Source organism: Monodelphis domestica, chromosome 2 (assembly GCF_027887165.1).
Source record: "Monodelphis domestica isolate mMonDom1 chromosome 2, mMonDom1.pri, whole genome shotgun sequence".
Taxonomy (NCBI): Eukaryota; Metazoa; Chordata; class Mammalia; order Didelphimorphia; family Didelphidae; genus Monodelphis; species Monodelphis domestica.
Window position 1 is genome coordinate 230,196,886 of NC_077228.1, and position 20,240 is coordinate 230,217,125.

The window sequence follows — 20,240 nt, forward strand, 5'->3', positions numbered from 1 at the left end:
GGCAAGGCAGTTAGAAAGTACAGTGGGTAGAGCACCAGGCCTAGAAGTGAGGGGAACCTGGGTTAAAATTTAGCTTTAGATATTTCCTAATTGGGCAACCCTGGGCAAGTCACTTAGCCTGTTGCCTTGCTCTTGCTGTTCTTCTCTGAATTGATGCTAAGACAGAAGGGAAGGCTTTTTTTTTTAAGGAAGAAGAGAAACTGGGGACCTGACAGGGTAGAGGTGGTAGAAGGTGAAGCACAGAGACTATAGCAGATACAGTCTGGACAGTGTCTAGCTCAGGGGCAGAAAGAGGGGCTAAAAAGTGTGTTTTGGGAAGTACCTTTCCCCTGCCTATCTCTGGCATTCACCCATCTCTCTTCTGAATTTCAAAGGCTCTGGCCAGAGATGGTCGCTTGTACTCTCGCATCCCCGGCCTCCTCAACAGCCAGCCCATGCTCCAGGTGGACTATGTCGCTACTGACCGTCAGTCCACCTCCCTGGAAAGCCAGGAAGCTCAACTACAACAGCAGGGCATCTCCGTGGGCCAGTGGGACCCAGATGAACCTGCGCCCGACAGCCTGCACAGCACTGACCTCCTGGTGTGTAACTGTGCAGTGACTACCCTGAAGGACCCCACTAGCGCCCTGAGCCACATGGGAGCTGCCCTCAAGGACGGAGGATTTCTATTGCTGCATGCTCTCCTCAAAGGGGAGATCCTCGGGGAGATGGTTGCCTTCCTTACAACCTCCAACCAGCATCAGAGCCAGAGTTTTCTGAGCCAGGTGAGGGTGACTGGTGGTAGTGGTTTCGTGGTTCTGTAGTATTCTGTCCTGAACATTGATTAGTTTCCCTTTCTAGACCTTGGTAATCTGTCATCATTCCTCCCTAAGCCATTTTGTTTGTTCCCTTCAGAGATCCTTTTGACATTCCCAATGAGACTCCTGGGAGTCCAAGGCCTTTTTATCTGTGGGTCTTTCAGGGGGGGCAGGGTCCACCTGATCAAAGGTGTGCTCCACAAAGAGGAGTGTCACAGGAGGGTACAGAACAGACTGGCGAAGGGGAGGGACTGAAGGCATCTGATTTCATTGAAGGAGAGTGAAACAGTTTCAGGAGAATTCTATAATCCAAATTCCTCTCCAGATTGTGTGACCCTCCAGTGCTACACTGGAGAAACTGAGCCACCCCAAAGCAGGACAGACACATTTAAGGGCAGAGTGGCCAGGGATCTGGGCCACTGCTGCACCCTTTCCCTCTAAGAATTACAAACTGTGAGCCCACCAGCCCCCACAGTAGGGCTCACAGCTCCCTGATGGACAACACTCAGCCAAACAGTGGCTGGCTCAGGCTGTTTTCTGTTTGGATGTCTTTGTTCCTTTTCCCGCTTTTGTCATGAAAGCTATATCCCCACCTGCCTGGCCCTGTCCTGGCAGGGAAAGTTTGCTCCTGGTCATGTCAGACAGGAGGGAAGAGGTCCTCATCCTGGTCAGGAAAGGAAAGCCCTTCTGTGTCTCTGGTCAGAAGGGTGTCTCTTCGGGACCACTGCATGATGGCAGGGCCTCTGTCACCCTAATCATTGCCACCAAACCAAAGAAAGGGATGTCACCCTGCAGGCTTGATGCTAAGGAAGACCTAGTAGGACAAGGAAGCGTAGCTTTCTTTTGACACTAGTCCCAATGAAGGGAAAAAAAGAGAAGAAAGGCAATGTACAGTATTCCAGGTGTATGGGTGCAAACCAGCAGCACCCATCCAGGAGCAAGAAACATGAAGAGTGCTTCCCCAGCGGCAGCAGATGCCATTAATGGGCCAAAGGCTGTAAGAGCCTTAATTAATCCAGAGGATAGAGTAGCCAATGAATGACTCCCCTGCCTGGGTGTATATCCAAGATCATATGTGGGCCTCAGCCATGGTCTGAGACATTCACACATACACTCAACTGCTAGATGTCATCCAGGGCTAGAATGGTTCTGCCAGGGCAATCATGTCTTTCTCTGAATCCCTTCTCGCCCACCATGTGCCTGGCCCCTGGATCAGGGAAACTTGAGGCAGTGAACTAGCTTCAAGGAACAGGCCAGTGCCTGGAACCATTTGGAGCCCAGAGATAGAAACAGGAATTTATTATCATTATTATTGTGTTTTTCTTTAAAGCAGAAGTAGGTCCAAGGACCAGGGGTGACAGAAGGATTTGAAGACATGGTAGGAAGCATAGGTCTGAGCCAGAAGGAGAAAGAAGCTGAGCCAGCCAGCCCTATTACAACACAAGACGATGTCACACTGAGAAAACAGGGAGTCAGAGAGACTTTCACTACTGGGAGGAGAATTGCTTAGAATGTGACTTGGGACAAAGGAAGGAAAACTTAAGGATTCAACAATGGGATGAGGAAGCAGAGGTGGGGCCTTAGCCCCCCTTCTCCCCCATTCAAAGGTTGAGATCCCTTAGATGGGGAGCTCCTAGAAGGCAGGGACTGTCCTTTGCCTTTTTGTATCCCCAGGGTTTAACAAAGTGACTGGCACATAATTAAACAGGTGCTTAATAAATGCCAATTGGTTGATTGATTCAAACCATTAACTGGGGAATTGGGGGCGTCAGGAAGTTGGATGACATTCCTATTAGCACCATGTCCTGCAGAAGTTCCTGGGGAGTCAGTTTCCTAGGGCCTGTCCCTACCACGTCCTCATTTCTCCTGGCAGGCAGAGTGGGAGAATGTGTTCCAGAAGGCTTCCTTGCATGTGGTGGGAATGAAAAAGTCCTTCTATGGCTCCATTCTTTTCCTGTGCCGCCGGCCAGCCCTGCCCCAGATGCCCATCTTCCTGCCAGTAGAGGATTCTCACTACAAATGGGTGGACTCTTTAAAGGTGAGTGCCCTTTGGGGCCTCAGCTCCTTCAGGGCAGGTTCTGAGGAACACAAGGTAGATGGGGAAGCCAAACCACTACCTAGTTTGGTCCCTGTGTTCAAATAGGTCTCTTCCCACTTGAAGAATGTTTATTTTCCTCTCCTGGTCTTCTCTTATAGACCATTCTGGCAGAGCCCTCCAACCAGCCAGTGTGGCTGACAGCGGCTGGCTGTGCCACCTCCGGTGTGGTCGGGATGGTGAACTGTCTCCGAAAAGAACCAGGCGGGCAGAGGATTCGGTATGGAAAGATGCCAGGGAGCTCGTTATGGATCTTCTCTATTTCCCTTCCCTCCCACCACAGGCAGCCTACTCTGACTAACTCTTAATTCTTTCAGGTGTGTCTTGGTATCCAGCCTCAGTTCCTCTTCCAGCATCCCCCAAACCAGCCCATCCACCAAAGAGATGCAGAAGATACTACAAGAGGACTTGGTCATGAATGTGTACCGGGATGGAAAATGGGGGGCCTTCCGTCACTTCCCACTGAGAGAAGGTAATATTCCCTGTCTCTGCCTCTAAGAAATAACTCCCAGCCTAAGACCGCTTTTCCTGGAAGCATCTTGGCCCAACCTCATTCCCCACTTGGGTTGCCAAGAAGGGAGAGAAGTGAGGTGGAACATGAAATATGAGAGATTTGGGATGGGACTTTGGGGAGAACACTCCAGCCTCTACTCCAGGGTTATTCATGTGGCCACATCTCTGAAAAAAATCTCCTGTCCCTCTGCCAACTCCCTCACAGCTGGAATCCTTTTGTTCCTTTTGCCCACACTAGGCAAACCCATGATGCTGACAGAGCATGCCTTTGTCAATGTCTTGACCCGAGGGGACCTCTCTTCCATTGCCTGGGTATGTTCTCCATTGCGCTATGCCCAGCCTACCGACCCCAGCTCCCAGCTCTGCAAGATCTACTATGCTTCGCTCAACTTCCGGGACATCATGCTGGCCACTGGCAAACTCTCCCCTGATGCCATTCCAGGTGCAGAGATGCAGGCATTTGGCAGCTGTGACTAGGGCTGGCTAGCCAGGCAGGGTACATGGTCACAAGCCCAGCAAAGTGACCTGGAGGGTCAGGACCATGGGCACTTGGCTGGGGGTGAAGGATTTTCATGGGGAGGGAGGGAAAGGAAGAGAGTGATGGTGGCAACTCTTCCTCCGTGGCCCTACCAAAAAAACAAGACATGAGGACTGGTTCTAGGACCTAGCATTCTTTGCAGTTCATAAAGGAAAGAATCTTTTTGGTCTCCAGCAGTCACTAATGGTAGGACCAAGCTGCCATGAAGGAGAAGTAAAAGGAAGGGTAATCCCTCCAAAAGACATGAGAAGGGGACCCAAGTTCTGGGTTGAGAGGTTGGGAACCTACATAAGTGATTTCCAAACACAGAGTGGCTAAGTAGCATTATCTGTCTTTGAGATCATATTCCTACTCCCTAACTACCAAGGATTTGATGAAAAGAAGTAAATGATTGCTATAAATGTCACCAATCTCTTTTCCCTTTCTGGGATAGAAACTAGTAGTTTTTAAAGCCTAGGAGGCAACATAGCAACCACAGATAGGAATTGAAAGGACAGTGAAAAGCAGCAACAAGGAAGTACCCTGAGGGGAGAAGGGAGGCACCAGGCACCCACTCTGTGTGGGACTCAACAGGCTCTACCCTTCATGCCTAGGGAAATGGGCCAACCGGGACTGTATGATGGGCATGGAGTTCTCCGGGCGAGACGCTACTGGCAAACGTGTGATGGGTCTGGTTCCTGCTGAAGGCCTGGCCACCTCAGCACTCCTTTCCTCAGACTTCCTTTGGGATGTGCCAGCCAACTGGTAAGTTAGTTTGAGAGCTACAGACAAAGAGTAGGGAACCAGGCTTAGAAGTCCCACCTGGAGCAGAGGGGTGAAGAGAAGTATAAGAAGACAAAAAAGGGTAGTTGTTCAGCTGTGTCTGATTCTTTGTGAGTCTGGCAAAGATTCTGGAGTGGTTTGCCATTTCCTGCTTCAGTGGATTAGAGCAGAGTAAGTGACTTGCCCAGGGTCTTAAAGCTAGTGATATGAACTCAAGTACTCCTGACTTCAGGCCCAGCACTCTATCCACTGAGCCATGTAGTTGCCTCCCACAAAAGAGGATACAGAGGAATAAATATGCTGTAGGTGATGGTACCTCCAACATCCTACACCCAGACCACGTAGAGAGTTCAAGAAAGTAGCTTTGGAGAAAGCCAACATGGAACTGGAGGTGGAAAGGACAGGCTCTGTAACAGAAGTAGTTACTTTTGCATCTGATCCATCCTTAGGACCATGGAGGAGGCTGCCTCTGTACCTGTTGTCTACACCACAGCCTACTACTCACTGGTGGTCCGTGGAGGCATCAAAAAGGGAGAGACGGTGCTTATCCACTCTGGCTCTGGGGGTGTTGGCCAGGCTGCCATTGCAATTGCTCTGAGCATGAATTGCCGGGTCTTTACCACTGTGGGTAAGAGTTATGTCCCTCTGTCCCTAATTCTCCATCCCTCTTTTCCTCCTACCTTCTCTCCCACAATGCCTGTAACAAGCATTCTGTCTACTTTTCCATCTTGTTCTCACTTGAAATGCTCTCTCAATATGTGTGCCTGCTATTGTTCAGAGTTCAGATTCATCATTCAAGCCCCAGAAAAGACCCCTTCCCCTTCTCTTCTCTGAGGATGAGCCAGGGGGTGTTTTATCTGTGGCATTACAAGGACTCAGATCTGGTCAGCTGCTGAAGCCAGAGCCCAAACCAGGTTTTGCTTCTCTACTGGTTAGTGTTAGTTTCAGAAACTTGTACTGTCAGTATCAAGGAAGGCACCTCCATTCCCCTCTTCCCACCCTGGCACCTGCCCATAGGTTGGAGCATCTGTGTTACAGATCCTTCCTTCCTATTTACTGGATTCCTTCTATCTTCTGGGGTAGAATCCCTCTCTCCAAAAGGTTCTTTCTTTGAGTCTGAGCTCATCAAGGGCAGGAATCGTATGCATCATATAGCATCCGCTGCCTTGGCCTGAATAGCAGACTTGCCTCCTCAGGGTCAGCCGAGAAGCGGGCCTACCTCCAGACCAGATTCCCCAAGCTCGATGCCACCAGTTTTGCCAATTCCAGGAATACATCTTTTGAACAACATGTGCTGAAACACACTAGAGGGAAAGGTGAGCCCAAGACACCAAGGCTGGGGAAAGATCCATGTGCAAGAAACAGGAAACAGTACCAAGTGGAGAAAACCTCAGCCATCTGAAAAGTTTTAACTTCTTAAGAGAAGGGCACTTGACAGCCCCTCCTTTTACAGACGGGTAAACTGAGACCCAGAGAGATTGTAACAAGGCATTAAAAGGACAGGTAGTCAAGTCAGCTCTTTCATACTGTGGTGGGTCAGGACAAGATGCTAATGCCAAAATCTTTTTCTCCCATTCCAGGAGTAGACCTCGTCCTGAATTCTCTGGCAGAGGAGAAGCTGCAGGCCAGTGTTCGGTGCTTGGCTCAGCATGGCCGCTTCCTAGAAATTGGCAAATTTGATCTGTCAAATAACCATTCCCTGGGTAAGCTATACGCTACAAATGATGCAGGTGCCAAAGATTTCTTTTTGGTGAAGTGAAGGGAATGAGGGGGTGGGAGTACCAAAGCAGAGTCTAGGCTCATTCCCTACTAAACCTGAGCAGATCCTGTTTTCTGGATGGTCTGGGGAGGAGAGTCACCTCATCACCATCTCCTTGCCCTTGTGGCAGGTGACCTGGGAATGAGAAGACTCTCACACGCTCTTTTCTTCCCAGGAATGGCTATCTTCCTAAAGAATGTGACCTTCCATGGTATCCTGCTGGATGCCCTCTTCGAAGAAGGAAATGATGACTGGAAACAGGTGGCAGAGTTGCTGAAGGTGGGCATCCAGAGTGGTGTGGTCCAGCCCCTAAAGTGCACTGTCTTTGGAAGGGACCAAGTGGAGGATGCCTTCCGATACATGGCCCAAGGGAAACACATTGGCAAAGTGGTTATCAAGGTAAAGAAACTGGCAAGAACTCCCCATTAGGAAAGGACTGTGTGTCCAAGGAATTCCAGGAGAATAATTATCTTAGGAGATAGCTCATTTAAGAAAAAAGAACATTCTCAAAGAGTCCTCGCTGGCAAAAAGGAGTCTTAGCCATTGCCACTCACATCTCCCCAGTTTCACATCTCCCCATAAATCCATTCCAAGTTCTAACAATTAAGAAGTTCATCACCAGATCTTAGCTGAATCCCTCCTGCTAAAATGTAACATTTTAATTTCTTGACTAATTGTTTTCTTGAGGAAGAAATTCTAATAGCTCTCAGCAATTTCCTCCTTGTACTCATTACTCCTATTCCTTTGACTTATATAAAAGTCCAGTCTTGGGATCTCTGCCTACTGAAAATTGTAACTGCTTAGATTCCCTCACCTTGGAGACATACAGGTGGGACAGAAAGTGGGGGCTTGGGGACAGCTAATAAAAAAGAGTAAACAATTCACCTCCTACAGTATATATGTGTGTGACTGGGGGGACAGGTCCAAGAAGAAGAGAAACAAGCCGTGATGAATAAAGCAAAGCCCAGCCTGATCTCCGCCATTTCCAAGACATTTTGCCCCAACTCTAAGTCCTACATCATCACAGGAGGATTGGGTGGCTTTGGGCTTGAATTAGCTCAATGGCTCATTCTTCGAGGGGCTGAGAAACTTGTTCTAACTTCACGTTCGGGCATTCGGACTGGTATGTGGAAATGTGTATGTGTATGAGGGCAAAGACCATGCCCTTTGAGCTCCATGGGGAACAAAAACCCAGGGAAGCTTCATCACCCACCCACTTCAACCCCACCTAAGACCAGAAATCTAAAGGGAAAAAGAGATTAGTTGGGTGGGTGGGAGTTCTGAAGAAAGCAAAAATTATGTTCTCTTTGCTGGGGCAGAGGCAGACACACTGCAAACTGTGTTCTCATTTGATAATAATTTGCATAAAACTTCTGAGGTTTTAAAATGCCTTTTCTGCTGTCATCTCATTTCCTAATCATAGCATGTCCTACATCTATTATATCATTTCTTATCATACTATATCTGAAAGGGATCTTGGAGACCATATAACCTAATCCATTTTTCAGGTTAGGAAAATTGAGTTCTTGATTCTGAGAGATGAAATAATTTGCCTGTGAAATAACCTTCCTACTTAGAGCTAGAATCAGACCATAAGCACAATCCAGTTTAGGTCCAAATCTGGTGGGCATAACAATCTCTCAACCATCTTGGCAATATATGCGCCCAACTGGGAAGATGGAGGCAGGACAAACTTGGACTGGTCTTCCAGCATCCATTGTTTCTACAGGGTATCAAGCCAAGCAAATTCAAGAGTGGCAACAGCAAGGCATTCAGGTCCTTGTGTCCACAAGTGATGTCAGCACCCTCGAGGGAGCCCAGCGCCTCATAGCCGAGGCCACTCAGCTGGGTCCTGTTGGGGGCATTTTCAACCTGGCTATGGTAAGTGGAAGCTCTGGCCTAGGCAGAGTCTTAGGATGGGAATGGGGCAAGAGGCAGCAGCACAGGTGGGTGAATGGGTGGATGGGTGTCTTAGAAAGTTGCCCTCTATAAATAAGAAGAAGCAAGATTTTGTTGAAACCAGATTCTTGGGAAAAGAGGAATTTCTCACTTTTCCTGAATAACTTCAAGAGTTTCCCATGTCTATTTCCTGATTTCTACTTGGGGAGTTCTACTGCTTTTAAGAGGAACATGCCCTCAGTAGATTAAGAAGGAAAGAATTGAAGAAGGTGGCTAGCAGTGGATTAAAAGCCAGGCCTAGAGACTGGAAGTCTTAGGTTCAATTTCCACTTTTTCCACAATTTCCACAATTGGACACTTCCTAGCTAGATGACCCTGGGCAAGTCACTTAACCCCCATTGTCTAGCCCTTACAGGTCTCCTTCCTTGGAACCAATACATAGTATTGATTCTAAGATGGGGGGATGAGGGAGGGAGAGAAAAGAATTAAAGAATTGAAACTCCTGGGCCAGGGCTATTGAGCAGGGTGGAGGGGTTAAAGTTAGAGAAGGATCATACCTATGTTTCAGCAATGGAGAGGACAGTGATACCCGAGGGAAACCCTGGTCCCATATGCCCCTAAAGAGATAAATGAGGACCTCTTCCTCCTCCTTAGGTCCTAAGAGATGCCATGTTGGAGAACCAAACTCCAGAATTCTTCCAGGATGTCAACAGGCCCAAGTACTGCGGCACAATTAACTTGGACAGGTATGAGGACCAATGGACCAGGGGATCTGGGCCCTCATAATTAAAATGTTGTCACTAACATCTTTCTTTTTGTCCACCTCTGACATCCTTAGTTCAATTCAACAATTAATCAAACATTTATCAAGTGCCTCTTGTAAGCTTAAAAATTAATATACAATAACTCCAAATAATATAATTTATAAGATTTACTAATAACTAAAATAAAACGCTAGAGTAAAAAGGGAGCTAACTTAGCCAAAGTCGCAAGAGAAGATAGAGAAAAGGGGAGTTACTGAACTTAAAAACAATAAGCATAGGATGTGAAGTGGACAAAGGGAAAAGGATTCTGGGACATGAAGTACAAGGGTTCAAGATTTTCTAATTACAGGCTCTTTTGTGATAATTATTGTGCAATTGAGCCCATCATGGTAGCCAGGGGGTCAATAACAGGGTAGAAATAAAAGAGAATAAGGGCCAGGAAAGAATCTTGGAGGGCTATGGGAAAGTGATATATATGGTGATTCAGCTAAGGAGACTGAGAAGAGGTCAAACAGGTAGGAGCAACTGTCATAAAAATCTAGAAAGAAGAGAACATCCAGAGGGGGACTAGTCAACAGAATCAAATGTTGGAAAGAAGTCAAGAAGGAAGAGTTTTGAGAAAAGGCCATTTTATTTGATAATTTAAAAATCACCGGTAACTCTTAAAAGAGTGGGTTTCATTTAAGAGAAAAGATCAGAAGCCAGATTACAGAGGGTTTAGACAAGAATGAGAAGAAAACTAAAGGCAGTGTGTTCCGTGTCTCAACACCTGGAAAAAATTGTAACAGGGACAGTGGGAGATAATGAGTTTTTTTTAAGATAAGGCAGAAAACAAGGATCAATTGTGAATGACTTGGCTGTTCTGAGCAATTCAATGATCCAAGATGAGTTCCAAGAGCCCCATGATGAGAAATGCTACCTGCATCCAGAGAAAGAACTAGTGGTCTGAATGTAGATGAAAACAGGGTTTTTCACTTTTAAAATTTCTTTTGCAGTTTGTTTTTGGTTGGTTGATTTTGTTCTGTTTTCTTTTACAACACAACTAATGGAAATGTGTTTTGCATGATTTTTAATCTTCATCAAAATACTCGCCTCTCAGAGAGGCAAGGGGAGAGAATTTAGAGACCAAAATTTTTTAAATCACTCCAAAAAAGACAAAGTTGTTTTTACATGTAAAAACAAAATGTTATTTTAAAATAATAAGATAAAGGAAACCTGAAGAGTATGTAAGCAATAGGGAAAGAAATAGTAATTAGCGAGAAATAGAAAGCAGAACCATCACAATAGAACCAATCAGCTAGAGAAGGAGAGCAATGAGATCAAAGAACCATCTCTTCATCAGTCTAGAGTAAAGGAAGAGATAATAGAGGATAGCAGCAAGAAGTTATGCTAAGGAGAAAACAGAACTCATAGCCTGGATTTTCTTGGTAAAATATGAGGTGGTGAAGATATGTGGGAGGCTTGAGAAGAGAAAGTCTAAAGTAGTCGTGGTAAGTGTAGCTAGGTAGCTCACTGGACATAGAACCAGGCCTGGATATGTGAGGTCCTGGCTTTAAATCTGGCCTTGGACACTTCCTACCTGTATGACCCTGGGCAAGTCACTTAACCTCAATGTCCTAACTCTTACCACTCTTCTGCCTTAGAACCAATACTTAGTATCAATTCTAAGATGGAAAATAAAGATTTAAAACAATTAAAGTAATCATTGTGGTGAACAGGATAGAAAGGTAAAGGCCAAGTTAAGATGAGTAATAAAAAGTATATACATTTGTAGTGAGTCCTGTCTTGTTTTGTTTAACAACACATGGGAGAAATGGAGAGGTAGGTGGTGCCCATCCAAAGTTGCCATTTGGCAATAGGACAAGGGAGCAAGCAAAAAAATGTATATACAAAGTGTTATAAGGACTTTGAGAAGAGAGTGATCCTTATTGGCCAAAAGTTGTGGGGTGGAGTTAGGCAGAGAAAGGATTAGAATGAATTAGATTAGAATGAAGGAGGGTTTACATAAGAAGCCATGAAGTCTTAAGTACAGGTCTAGCAAGCCACTTCCCTCATCTGTCATTCTGTCTGACTTAATGGTTTTATAATATCGTACTCACTCATTTATTCCTTCATATTTTATTTATATTTTATTGAATGCATACTCTGCACACAAGGTTAAGCCTCAGCAGAGATTTTTGTGCTGAAGAGAGATATTCTCCTATTCTATATGGAGCATATTCTAACTCTTTGATTTTCCACACCAATGGAAAAGGCTGTGCCATCCCAAAAAGTCTTCTCATTGGTTAGTATATTACAAAGTGCTTTTATTTGATTTTCACACCTGCCTTCCTAATTATGTTTACTTAGTCTCTTATTAAAACGAGAACATATATCTTGAAAATATTCTTTTGGATGAAGGGATCAGGTCCAAGATTGCCCACAGGCAGTTCAGAGTGCTGATATATGTGTGCAGATAGGAGTTTGAAAGCTGGGGGGCGAGGGGGGCGGGGCGGTAATCTTCCCAGACCATCCAGGCAGGTCTTAAGGCTCTGTTGAGGGGAATAGAAGGTTGATGAGTCATATTCTTGGGTTGCTTCTTTAGAGTGTCACGGGAAAAATGCCCCGAGCTGGATTACTTTGTGGCTTTCTCATCGGTGAGCTGTGGGAGAGGCAATGCTGGGCAGAGTAACTATGGCTTTGCCAACTCCACCATGGAGCGAATCTGTGAGAAGCGGAAGCAGGATGGCCTTCCAGGTAACCCCCGATTGAAACTTCCTAAGCAGAGAAATCTGCTACCACTAAATAGGCACATGCCTTTTCAGGAAATCCCCCTTTTCTGCCAACCCCCTTCATAACCTGTGCTCCCAAGGACCCTGCCTCCCTCACTGCAAATGTCACTCTTTCTTCTCAAGGCCTTGCCATACAGTGGGGCGCCATTGGTGATGTGGGCATTGTCCTGGAAGCCATGGGCACTAATGACACTGTGATTGGTGGGACATTGCCCCAGCGCATCTCCTCCTGCCTGGAAGTCTTGGACCTTTTCCTTAACCAGAACCACCCTGTCATGAGCAGCTTTGTGCTGGCTGAGAAGAAGATGGTGTCTCGAAGTGATGGAGATGGCCAGAAGGATCTGTTGAAAGCAGTGGCACATATCCTAGGTGAGCCATGGGCCTTATCTGATGGCCCCCATCCCAGGGACCCACCTAGTCAGGTCCGTCCAGGTCAATGTTCTACCTGGGCATTGTCTCAGAAGATATGGTGACTCTACAGGCAGCATCCTTCCAGCTCCCTTTTATATTTTCCCATTTATATTTTCAACCTATGCAATCTCTTAAGATAGCAAGGTCGGTATGTTTACTCTAACCCATACATGGTATGTCTCGGCTCTGCCTGAGGAAGCATCTTGCCTTTATTCCCTTTATCTTCTAGAGCAACACAAGTAGGCTCTTGCCTGGTCTCCCCAGCCCCAGGAGTGTCCTCTACTCCTCATTCCCACCATTAATATGGAAGTATCTTTCCTCCAGGCATCCGAGATGTAAGCACATTGAACCCAGATAGTACCTTGGCTGATCTGGGCCTGGACTCCCTGATGGGGGTGGAGGTAAGGCAGACCCTGGAGCGAGAATATGACATAGTCATGGCTATGAGGGAGATCCGGCAGCTCACCATCAAAAAGATACAAGAGCTCTCGGCCCAAACTGGAACAGAAGGTGAGTCAGGAGAGAAGGGAGGTATGGGCTGGGGGGTTCCAGGACCATCAGAGGTCCAGGACCCAGGAAGGAACTTGCAGATTTTCAAGGAAGGAGAACTTGAGTCTCTAGAAGAGCAGTTTCGAGATGACAATCATTTCCCCTGGCTCTTTTGGTTTCTGAATGGCGTTAATATGGACTCAGTTCTTATGTGATTCAATTAATTGATCCAGTGCTACAGACTGCCCCTAAGGGCCAAATGGGGGGGGGGGGCATTTCAAAGATTAAGACCAACTAGCTTCATAGAACATTCAGCTTAAGTACTGTCTTCTACATGAACTCTTTCCTGATTCCCCTCCACACAGTCCTCTTTACTTTGTATATTTACTTTGCTAATACAATGTCAGCTCCTTGAGAGAAAAACTTAATTCATTTTTGAAATGGAATCCTCAGTTTCTAACACAATACCTGGCACATAGGCACTTTAAAAATATTTGTTAATTGATTAAGGGATGATGGATGGATAGATGGATGGATGGCTGCTTAGGGATTGGCCAGAAACTAGTCAGGAAAGTCAGCCCTCCTAGGGAGATGGGCATATGGGAGTTGGAACCAAGGCTTCTTGTTCAGGCCCCATCCTCTATATCCATTGGGCTGAGAATCTCAGGGTCACTAGGTTAACAGTTGCTGAGGAGATGAGTTCAGTGAGACACTATCCTCCAAACATCATAGGATTTAGAAGCAGAAGGATCTTTAGAGCTCAAGGTTGCATGGCCTGCCAGAGATCACACAGGTGGTAAAGAGAACTCGGGTTGAGCTGTGACACAAGGTATCTGTCCTTTCTCCTTTTCAAGAACTGAAGTCTTCCCCAGCCAAAGAAAGCAGCCCTGTCCGAGAAGCCAAACTGAATCTGGGGAACCTGCTGGTAAACCCTGAGGGGCCAACGATCACTCTGCTCAATGCCGTGCAAAGCACAGAGCGGCCCCTCTTCCTGGTCCACCCCATCGAGGGTTCAATCACCGTGTTCCACAACCTAGCTGCCAAACTCAGCATCCCTACCTATGGCCTGCAATGTACCAAAGGTAACGCTGCAGGGAGAGGAAGGGGCTAGCTCCCTGCAACAGTGCAGGGTTGAATGGGGGATAATGTACCACTTCCTGGTGGCAGGCTAATACCAAGACTTTTCTATTAAGTACCCTTATAAGCCATACAACTGTCTTGGGCCCCCATAACCTCAAAAATGTCAGGAAAACCTTCCTAATGTCCTACCTAAATCAACTAACATGATGTTTTTCTGTCTCCCTTTTTCTAGCCGCTCCCCTGGATAGCATCCAGAGCCTGGCTTCCTACTATATTGATTGTATCAAGCAGGTCCAACCTGAGGGGCCATACCGCATTGCTGGCTATTCCTACGGGGCTTGTGTGGCCTTCGAAATGTGTTCTCAGCTGCAAGCCCAGCAAATCCCATCCCATTCAAACAACAGCCTTTTCCTGTTTGACGGCTCACATGCCTATGTTTTAGCCTACACACAAGTAAGGACAATGGGACAGATCTCCAGAAGAGTAGGGGTATTTCCAGAGACCAGCCTCCAAGCCAGCCTAGATTCAGACAAATAGACACCCTGCCAAAGAACCAAACCAAAGCCCAAAACAACCCAGTAACTGTCAGGGTAGCAATAGGAAATTTCCTCTGCCCTTCAGGACTTCAGGAGAGCTTTTTTCAAAGGTTCAGGGGCTACTTTCGCCAACACTGTTTGCAACTCTTCTACACCTAATTGGATGGTTTTATGAGTGGCTGTGGCTAGAAGCAGACCCTCTAGTAAGGCACCCACCACCAACTTAGCCAGGGCCTCAGGCCACAGCACAAGACTTTGCCAAAGCTGGGGCTCTGGCTCTGGCTGCTTAGCCAATAGTGATTGCCATGACTCACCGTGAGTAGGTACCAAAGTAGGATTCCTCTACCATAGTATGGGGCAGGAAGTAGGAAGTATGGCAGATAGGTAAATAATTGTTGTACCTGAGTTTCAAGAGTTCTGGCCCCGGCCTTGACTAGCCTCATCCTCAGAGGTAAATCCAGTGAACCTCAGCTGCCCCTAGAAAAGAGGGGTAAGACTACTCGCCCTGCCTTCCTCCCTGGAACACTGATAGAGGTGAGGCAGTGCCTTGTGCCAGGTGGCTCTAGCCAGAGTCAGCCTCTGTGACTCCCACCTCTCTTTTCCAGAGCTATCGAGCCAAGCTGACCCCAGGCTGTGAAGCAGAAGCAGAGACGGAAGCGATGTGTGCCTTTGTCCAGCAGTTCACAGACACTGAATACAACAAGGTCATTTCCTTTGGCCCCCTCCCTCGGATCCCCACACCAGCCACCACTGCCACCTTCTTTCTGGTCTCTGCCATGAAGTAGAGCAGCCTGAAGTCATCCCAAGGAAATCTTCCTCCATCCATCCCTTCCCATTCCTTCCTTCCTTTCTTTGTCTTCCTTCCTCATTTGCCTGGTATGCCCTCTGCTAGGTCCTTTCCAGCCTTATCTCCCACTTTTCCCTTAGACATATCCTCAAGCTTCTGTCAAACTGGACAGACTTCCCTTATTTCATCTCTCCTCCCCCTTTTTTTTTCCTTTGCTTGTGCTATAAGATATAGAACTTGGTGGTGTGAATGCTGGCCTTGAAGGCAAGAAGACCCAGGTTCATGTTCCACATACTGCTACGGCCCTGGACAAGTACCTGTCAGTGCTCTAGGCGACTCTTTTTTTTTTTTAACCCTTACCTTCCGTCTTGGAGTCAATACTGTGTATTGGTTCCAAGGCAGAAGAGTGGTATGGGCTAGGCAATGGGGGTTAAGTGACTTGCCCAGGGTCACACAGCTGGGAAGTTTCTGAGGCCAGATTTGAACCGAGGACCTCCCATCTCTAGGCCTGACTCTCAATCCACTGAGCCACCCAGCTGCCCCAAAGCAACTCTCTTAAGACTATAAGTTGGGTATGTCAGGCAACCTAGCAGATACAGCACCAGGCCTAAAATTGGAAGGACCTGGGTTCAAATTTGGCCTCAGACACTTCCTAGCTGTGTGACCCTGAGCAAGTCATTTAAGCACATTTGCCTTGTCCTTCTGTTGTTACTAAGACAAAGTAAGAATTTAAATTTTAAAACACTATATAAGTTTCAGGGAAGGTGCCAGCCTGCATTAATAGAGAGGATTTCCTATGCCAAAGAAATCAGATCCAGGCCGTTCCCCTCACTTACACTACTCTTTCCATCTAGAATCTCCCTCCTCCATCTCTGCTCCTGGAAGTGTGCCTTTCCTTCAAATTCCTCCTCCTGTAAATCATTCCCTCATCCCTGCTTTCTTGCTCATCCTTGTGTCCTGCCCATCCTGCTCCTCTGAATGTCAAGCTGCCCTGACATTCAGAGGGATGGCTGAGCCCAAGAGGCTGCACGCCTAGCTTCCATCCACGCCTGGCCAGTCAGTGTGACATTGTGTGTCAGCTTGCTTTCCTGGGTCTCTTTTCACTTCTCTTAAATGAGATAGTTGGTTCCCTGAGGTTCCTTCTGGTTGTGCTCTTTCCTGCTGACTTTTAAGTTAAAAAAAGGATGCCTGTGTTCCAGAGCAGCAGACAAGATCTCATCTGCCTCCCTTCCCCTTCCTTGCAGGTGCTGGAGGTGCTTCTGCCCCTGAAAGACCTAGAGGCCCGGGTCTCTGCCACTGTGGACCTGATCACCCAGAACCACAGGCATATCAGCCGTGCAGAGCTCAGCTTTGCTGCATTTTCTTTCTATCACAAGCTGAGGGCCGCAGAGCAGTACATACCCAAAATCAAATATCATGGCAATGTGACCTTGTTACGGGCCAAGACCAGCAGCGAGTATGGCGAGGGCCTGAGCAAGGACTACAACCTGTCCGAGGTGAGGCCTTATGTGTGCCCTTCAGGGCTGTGCTCCTCCCAAATCTTATCTCAAGGCTTCCTCTGCACCCAGGGCACATGCAGCAAATCCTTCACCCAGGGAAAGCGGAACCCACAAACTGGGGATTGCCCAACCCAGCACCAAAACACGGAGACTTGTCCCTCATCTGGCCACTGCAGTGCCACACTCTGGTGCTCCTGGAATCAATCCCATGAGGCACTGGTTTCCATAGAGCTTCTCCAGAAGTAGCTTGCAGCAGTGCCATGTGGAGAGATTGCTGATCTGGGAACCCCTGCTTGTCTCCTCACTGAGGGTGGGGGTAGTGAGGGGTCAGACTACATGTCTTTGACCACCCCTCCTACGCTTCCGTGTCCTCTATTTCCCCTTTCCGTCCCTGCAGTGAAAAAGAAGGTTGCAAGGAAACTATTGGGTTGACCTCAAGAGGGAGCTAAGGGTAGAGGTGGCGGGATGGTCAAAGCTTCACCAATTCATTAGGCTTTTTCTTCTAGGTCTGTGATGGGAAAGTGTCTGTCCATGTCATCGAAGGTGACCACCGTACATTGTTGGAGGGCAGCGGCCTGGAATCCATCATTGGCATCATCCACAGTTCATTAGCAGAGCCTCGAGTCAGCGTACGGGAGGGCTAGGTCTTCCCCATCCATCAGTTCCTGCCACAGCCACATCTCCTGTCTGGCAGGAGATGCAATTATGATGACTTTCCTGTCATTAAAACATTCCTTCCCATACCTCCTCTTCCCCCAGCTCACACCATTCTCCACCTCCCACCCTAAGGAGACACCCCGAAAATACAATTCTACATCCAAGCTGGATCTGAAGGAAAATCCTCCTGGTGGTATCCCATCCTCCTGCTCCAGCTGGTACCTACGCCACCCCCATCCAGCATTTTGGGCACACACATACCCTTCCCCCTGCCCACAGGTAGGAGTAGAGTTGATTCAAAGTTATTATCGTCTGTGATCCCTTCCCATGCTCCCTGGGCAAGAGCTAAAGGCCATTTGCAACTAACCAGGCACCAAGATTGGGATGCCAAGGTCAGGCTGATTTGGAGATTTCTGGTTTTGATCCGTGAAGAATCAGCCAATGGCCAGAAAGAGGATGGATGGGGCTGAACCTTTTTCATAACCATGTGGTGTTTTTTTGTTGTGTTTTCATTTGCATCTTTGTATTTATTGCATCATCAGCAAAAAATGGTCCAGGGTCTTCATTATTTGTGAAAAGGGAAGAAATACCCTCTTGGCAGATTTTTTTAAATCCAGATTTCTCTGGTTGTTCCTTTCCACGTTTCATTTGTCTGGAACATCTTCATTTTGCTCTTAGTAGTGTTGTCCATCTCAACCTGATAGTGAAGAAGTGAAGCTTCCCATTGTCCCTTGTCTCATCTCCAGGAAGTGGAGAGAACAAGGACAGGAGTGTGGCCTGACCTCCCTGTTCCTCTTGCCCTTTTCTGGGGCAGCTTGAAAGAAAAGAGAAAAGGGTTTTTTTTTGGGGGGGGGGAGGACCCTACCTGCCTGGAGTGGCTTCAGGAACAAAGGAGTGAGCTTCACTGGAAAATCAGCCACAAGGGGAGAGCCTACGTGAGGACTTGATTCTCAAAGAGGAGGAGGAGGAAAAGAGACATTTTATCCCCCGGGACCCAGCAAGACTCTCCTTGGCACCACGTGCTACTGGGCTTCATGGGCCTGCAGGGAACTGGACAAGTGATTCCCAGCTGCACTTATGATACAGAGGCTATTGGGACAGGAGCCAGGATCCTACCACCTCCCCCACAGGGGCCCCCTTTGTATTTCCTCTGTTGGCCATTGAGCTGGCAGGGGGGCCTCCTTGGAGGCTGGTTCTGAGCCTGTACCTGGCTGCTAGCACCACCCCCTCTGTGGATCGTGGCTGGGGCACTTTTTTTGTTTCTGTTTTTTTGTCTTTTGTTGTTTTTTTTAAAAGAGGTACATTTAATTCAAACTGCTGCTTGAATTTTGAAAATTTCAATGGAATTGTCAATGTAAAGAATCATGTCTGGATCCTGTTTCATTCTTACACCCACTTGGTAAAAGTGTTACTCTTGAGATTGTCCTTTTCCCCTCCCCACTGCCCTCCTGATATTAAACCACATGGGATCTCTGGCTTGGCTGCTCTGTCTGTTTTCTCTCCTCCTCTTCTCTGTGAGGCTCTGATCTCTGCCCAGGAAAGAAGAAGGTGATCAGCTTAGAAATCCAGGGAAGGCAACCTGTTAGGAAGCATTTACTAAGGCCTACTGCACACCAGCCTGTGCGCCAAATATTGGGGATACAAAAAGACAAAAGACAGTCTCTGCCCTCAGAGTTTACAAATAAGTTAAGTATAGGTGAAGACACTAGAATTATGAGGTATTGGGAAAAGGTTTTCTATAAAAGGATTTTAGCTGAGACTTAAGGGAAGCCTGAGGGTGGAGGGAAGGGAAAGCATACCAGGCCTAGGGGACTATCAGTATAAACACTGAGAGATAGTGTCTTCCAGGAATTCTAAAGAGGCCAGTGTTATTGGCCTGAAGGGGGTAGGATATAAAGGGCTTTGAATACCAAACAAGATTTTGTGTCTGATCCTAGAGGTGATAGGGAGCTGCTGGAGTTCATATTAAATCGAGAGGCAATATATGGGAAAATCACTGGTTGGCTGAATGAAGTGCAGAATTAGAGTGGACAGAACCGAGACAATCCCACCAGTAGGCTATTACAATAACCCAGGTGTGAGGAGACCAGAGCCTGTGCCATATGGTGGCAGTGACACATTGGAGAGACAAAAGTAAACTCCAGTCAGGCCATGGCAAGAGATTGGAGGGGGAGGGATGAGATAGTAAATCAAGTGTGACACTGAAGCAGGAAGATTGGGAGGTATCATTGGAAAGAGCTTTCAGGAACAAAGATGAGTTCCACTTGGACAGGTTGAGTTTAAGATGTCCACTGGATGTCTGAAAGGCAGTTGGAGATGTAAGATTGGTGGTCAGCAGAGAGGTTAGGGCTCGATAGGTAGATTTGGGAATCAACTGCTTAAAGATAGTAATCTATGGAAGCTGATGAAATCACCAAAAGGAGCACTGAGTGAGAAGAAAGTCCACCATTAGTGGATGTAACCTGAAGATCCAGCAATGGAACTGGGAAGGAGGGGTGAGATGGAAAAATGAGAAATAGAATGGTGTTCCAAAAACTTAGGGAGGAGAGATTATCAAGGAGAAGGTGATCAACAGTGTCAGAAGGTTGAAGAGATACAGGATTCCCATACCAAACTACTCTTCCATGACGCCCAATCCTTTGACCCACTCCGTTCTCTCCTAGGCCATCACCTCCTTTCCTTCTCAACCTGCAAGAAAAGCTGGGATTGAGAGAAGGCCAATTTTGCAATCATTAGTAATTTGGAGAGAGGAGTTTTGGTTGAATGATTATAGATTATATAAACCAGATTATAGAGAAGAGAGGAAGTGGAGACACCTATTGTAGATGGCCTTCTCAAGTTTAGTTACAAAAAAATGATATGGGACAGCAGTGGGGATGGAAG

The 20,240-nt window shown here is 47.0% G+C and overlaps 1 protein-coding gene across 1 annotated transcript in view; it reads left to right on the plus strand.

Moving 5' to 3' along the window:
- Positions 1–18,832, plus strand: part of FASN (fatty acid synthase) — a 58,547-nt gene extending 39,715 nt beyond the window's left edge. The window contains exons 23-43 of the mRNA XM_007482818.3: positions 375–764; positions 2,671–2,835; positions 2,994–3,112; positions 3,210–3,364; positions 3,644–3,847; positions 4,537–4,687; positions 5,155–5,333; positions 5,902–6,021; positions 6,286–6,408; positions 6,640–6,863; positions 7,386–7,587; positions 8,194–8,345; positions 9,018–9,109; positions 11,712–11,863; positions 12,022–12,267; positions 12,634–12,819; positions 13,653–13,880; positions 14,111–14,331; positions 15,020–15,118; positions 16,446–16,697; positions 17,207–18,832. Of these exons, the coding sequence (XP_007482880.1) occupies positions 375–764; positions 2,671–2,835; positions 2,994–3,112; positions 3,210–3,364; positions 3,644–3,847; positions 4,537–4,687; positions 5,155–5,333; positions 5,902–6,021; positions 6,286–6,408; positions 6,640–6,863; positions 7,386–7,587; positions 8,194–8,345; positions 9,018–9,109; positions 11,712–11,863; positions 12,022–12,267; positions 12,634–12,819; positions 13,653–13,880; positions 14,111–14,331; positions 15,020–15,118; positions 16,446–16,697; positions 17,207–17,344 (3,798 nt within the window). The 3' untranslated portion in view covers positions 17,345–18,832. The remainder of the gene's footprint in view (positions 1–374; positions 765–2,670; positions 2,836–2,993; positions 3,113–3,209; positions 3,365–3,643; positions 3,848–4,536; positions 4,688–5,154; positions 5,334–5,901; positions 6,022–6,285; positions 6,409–6,639; positions 6,864–7,385; positions 7,588–8,193; positions 8,346–9,017; positions 9,110–11,711; positions 11,864–12,021; positions 12,268–12,633; positions 12,820–13,652; positions 13,881–14,110; positions 14,332–15,019; positions 15,119–16,445; positions 16,698–17,206) is intronic.
- The last annotated feature ends 1,408 nt before the right edge of the window (positions 18,833–20,240 follow it).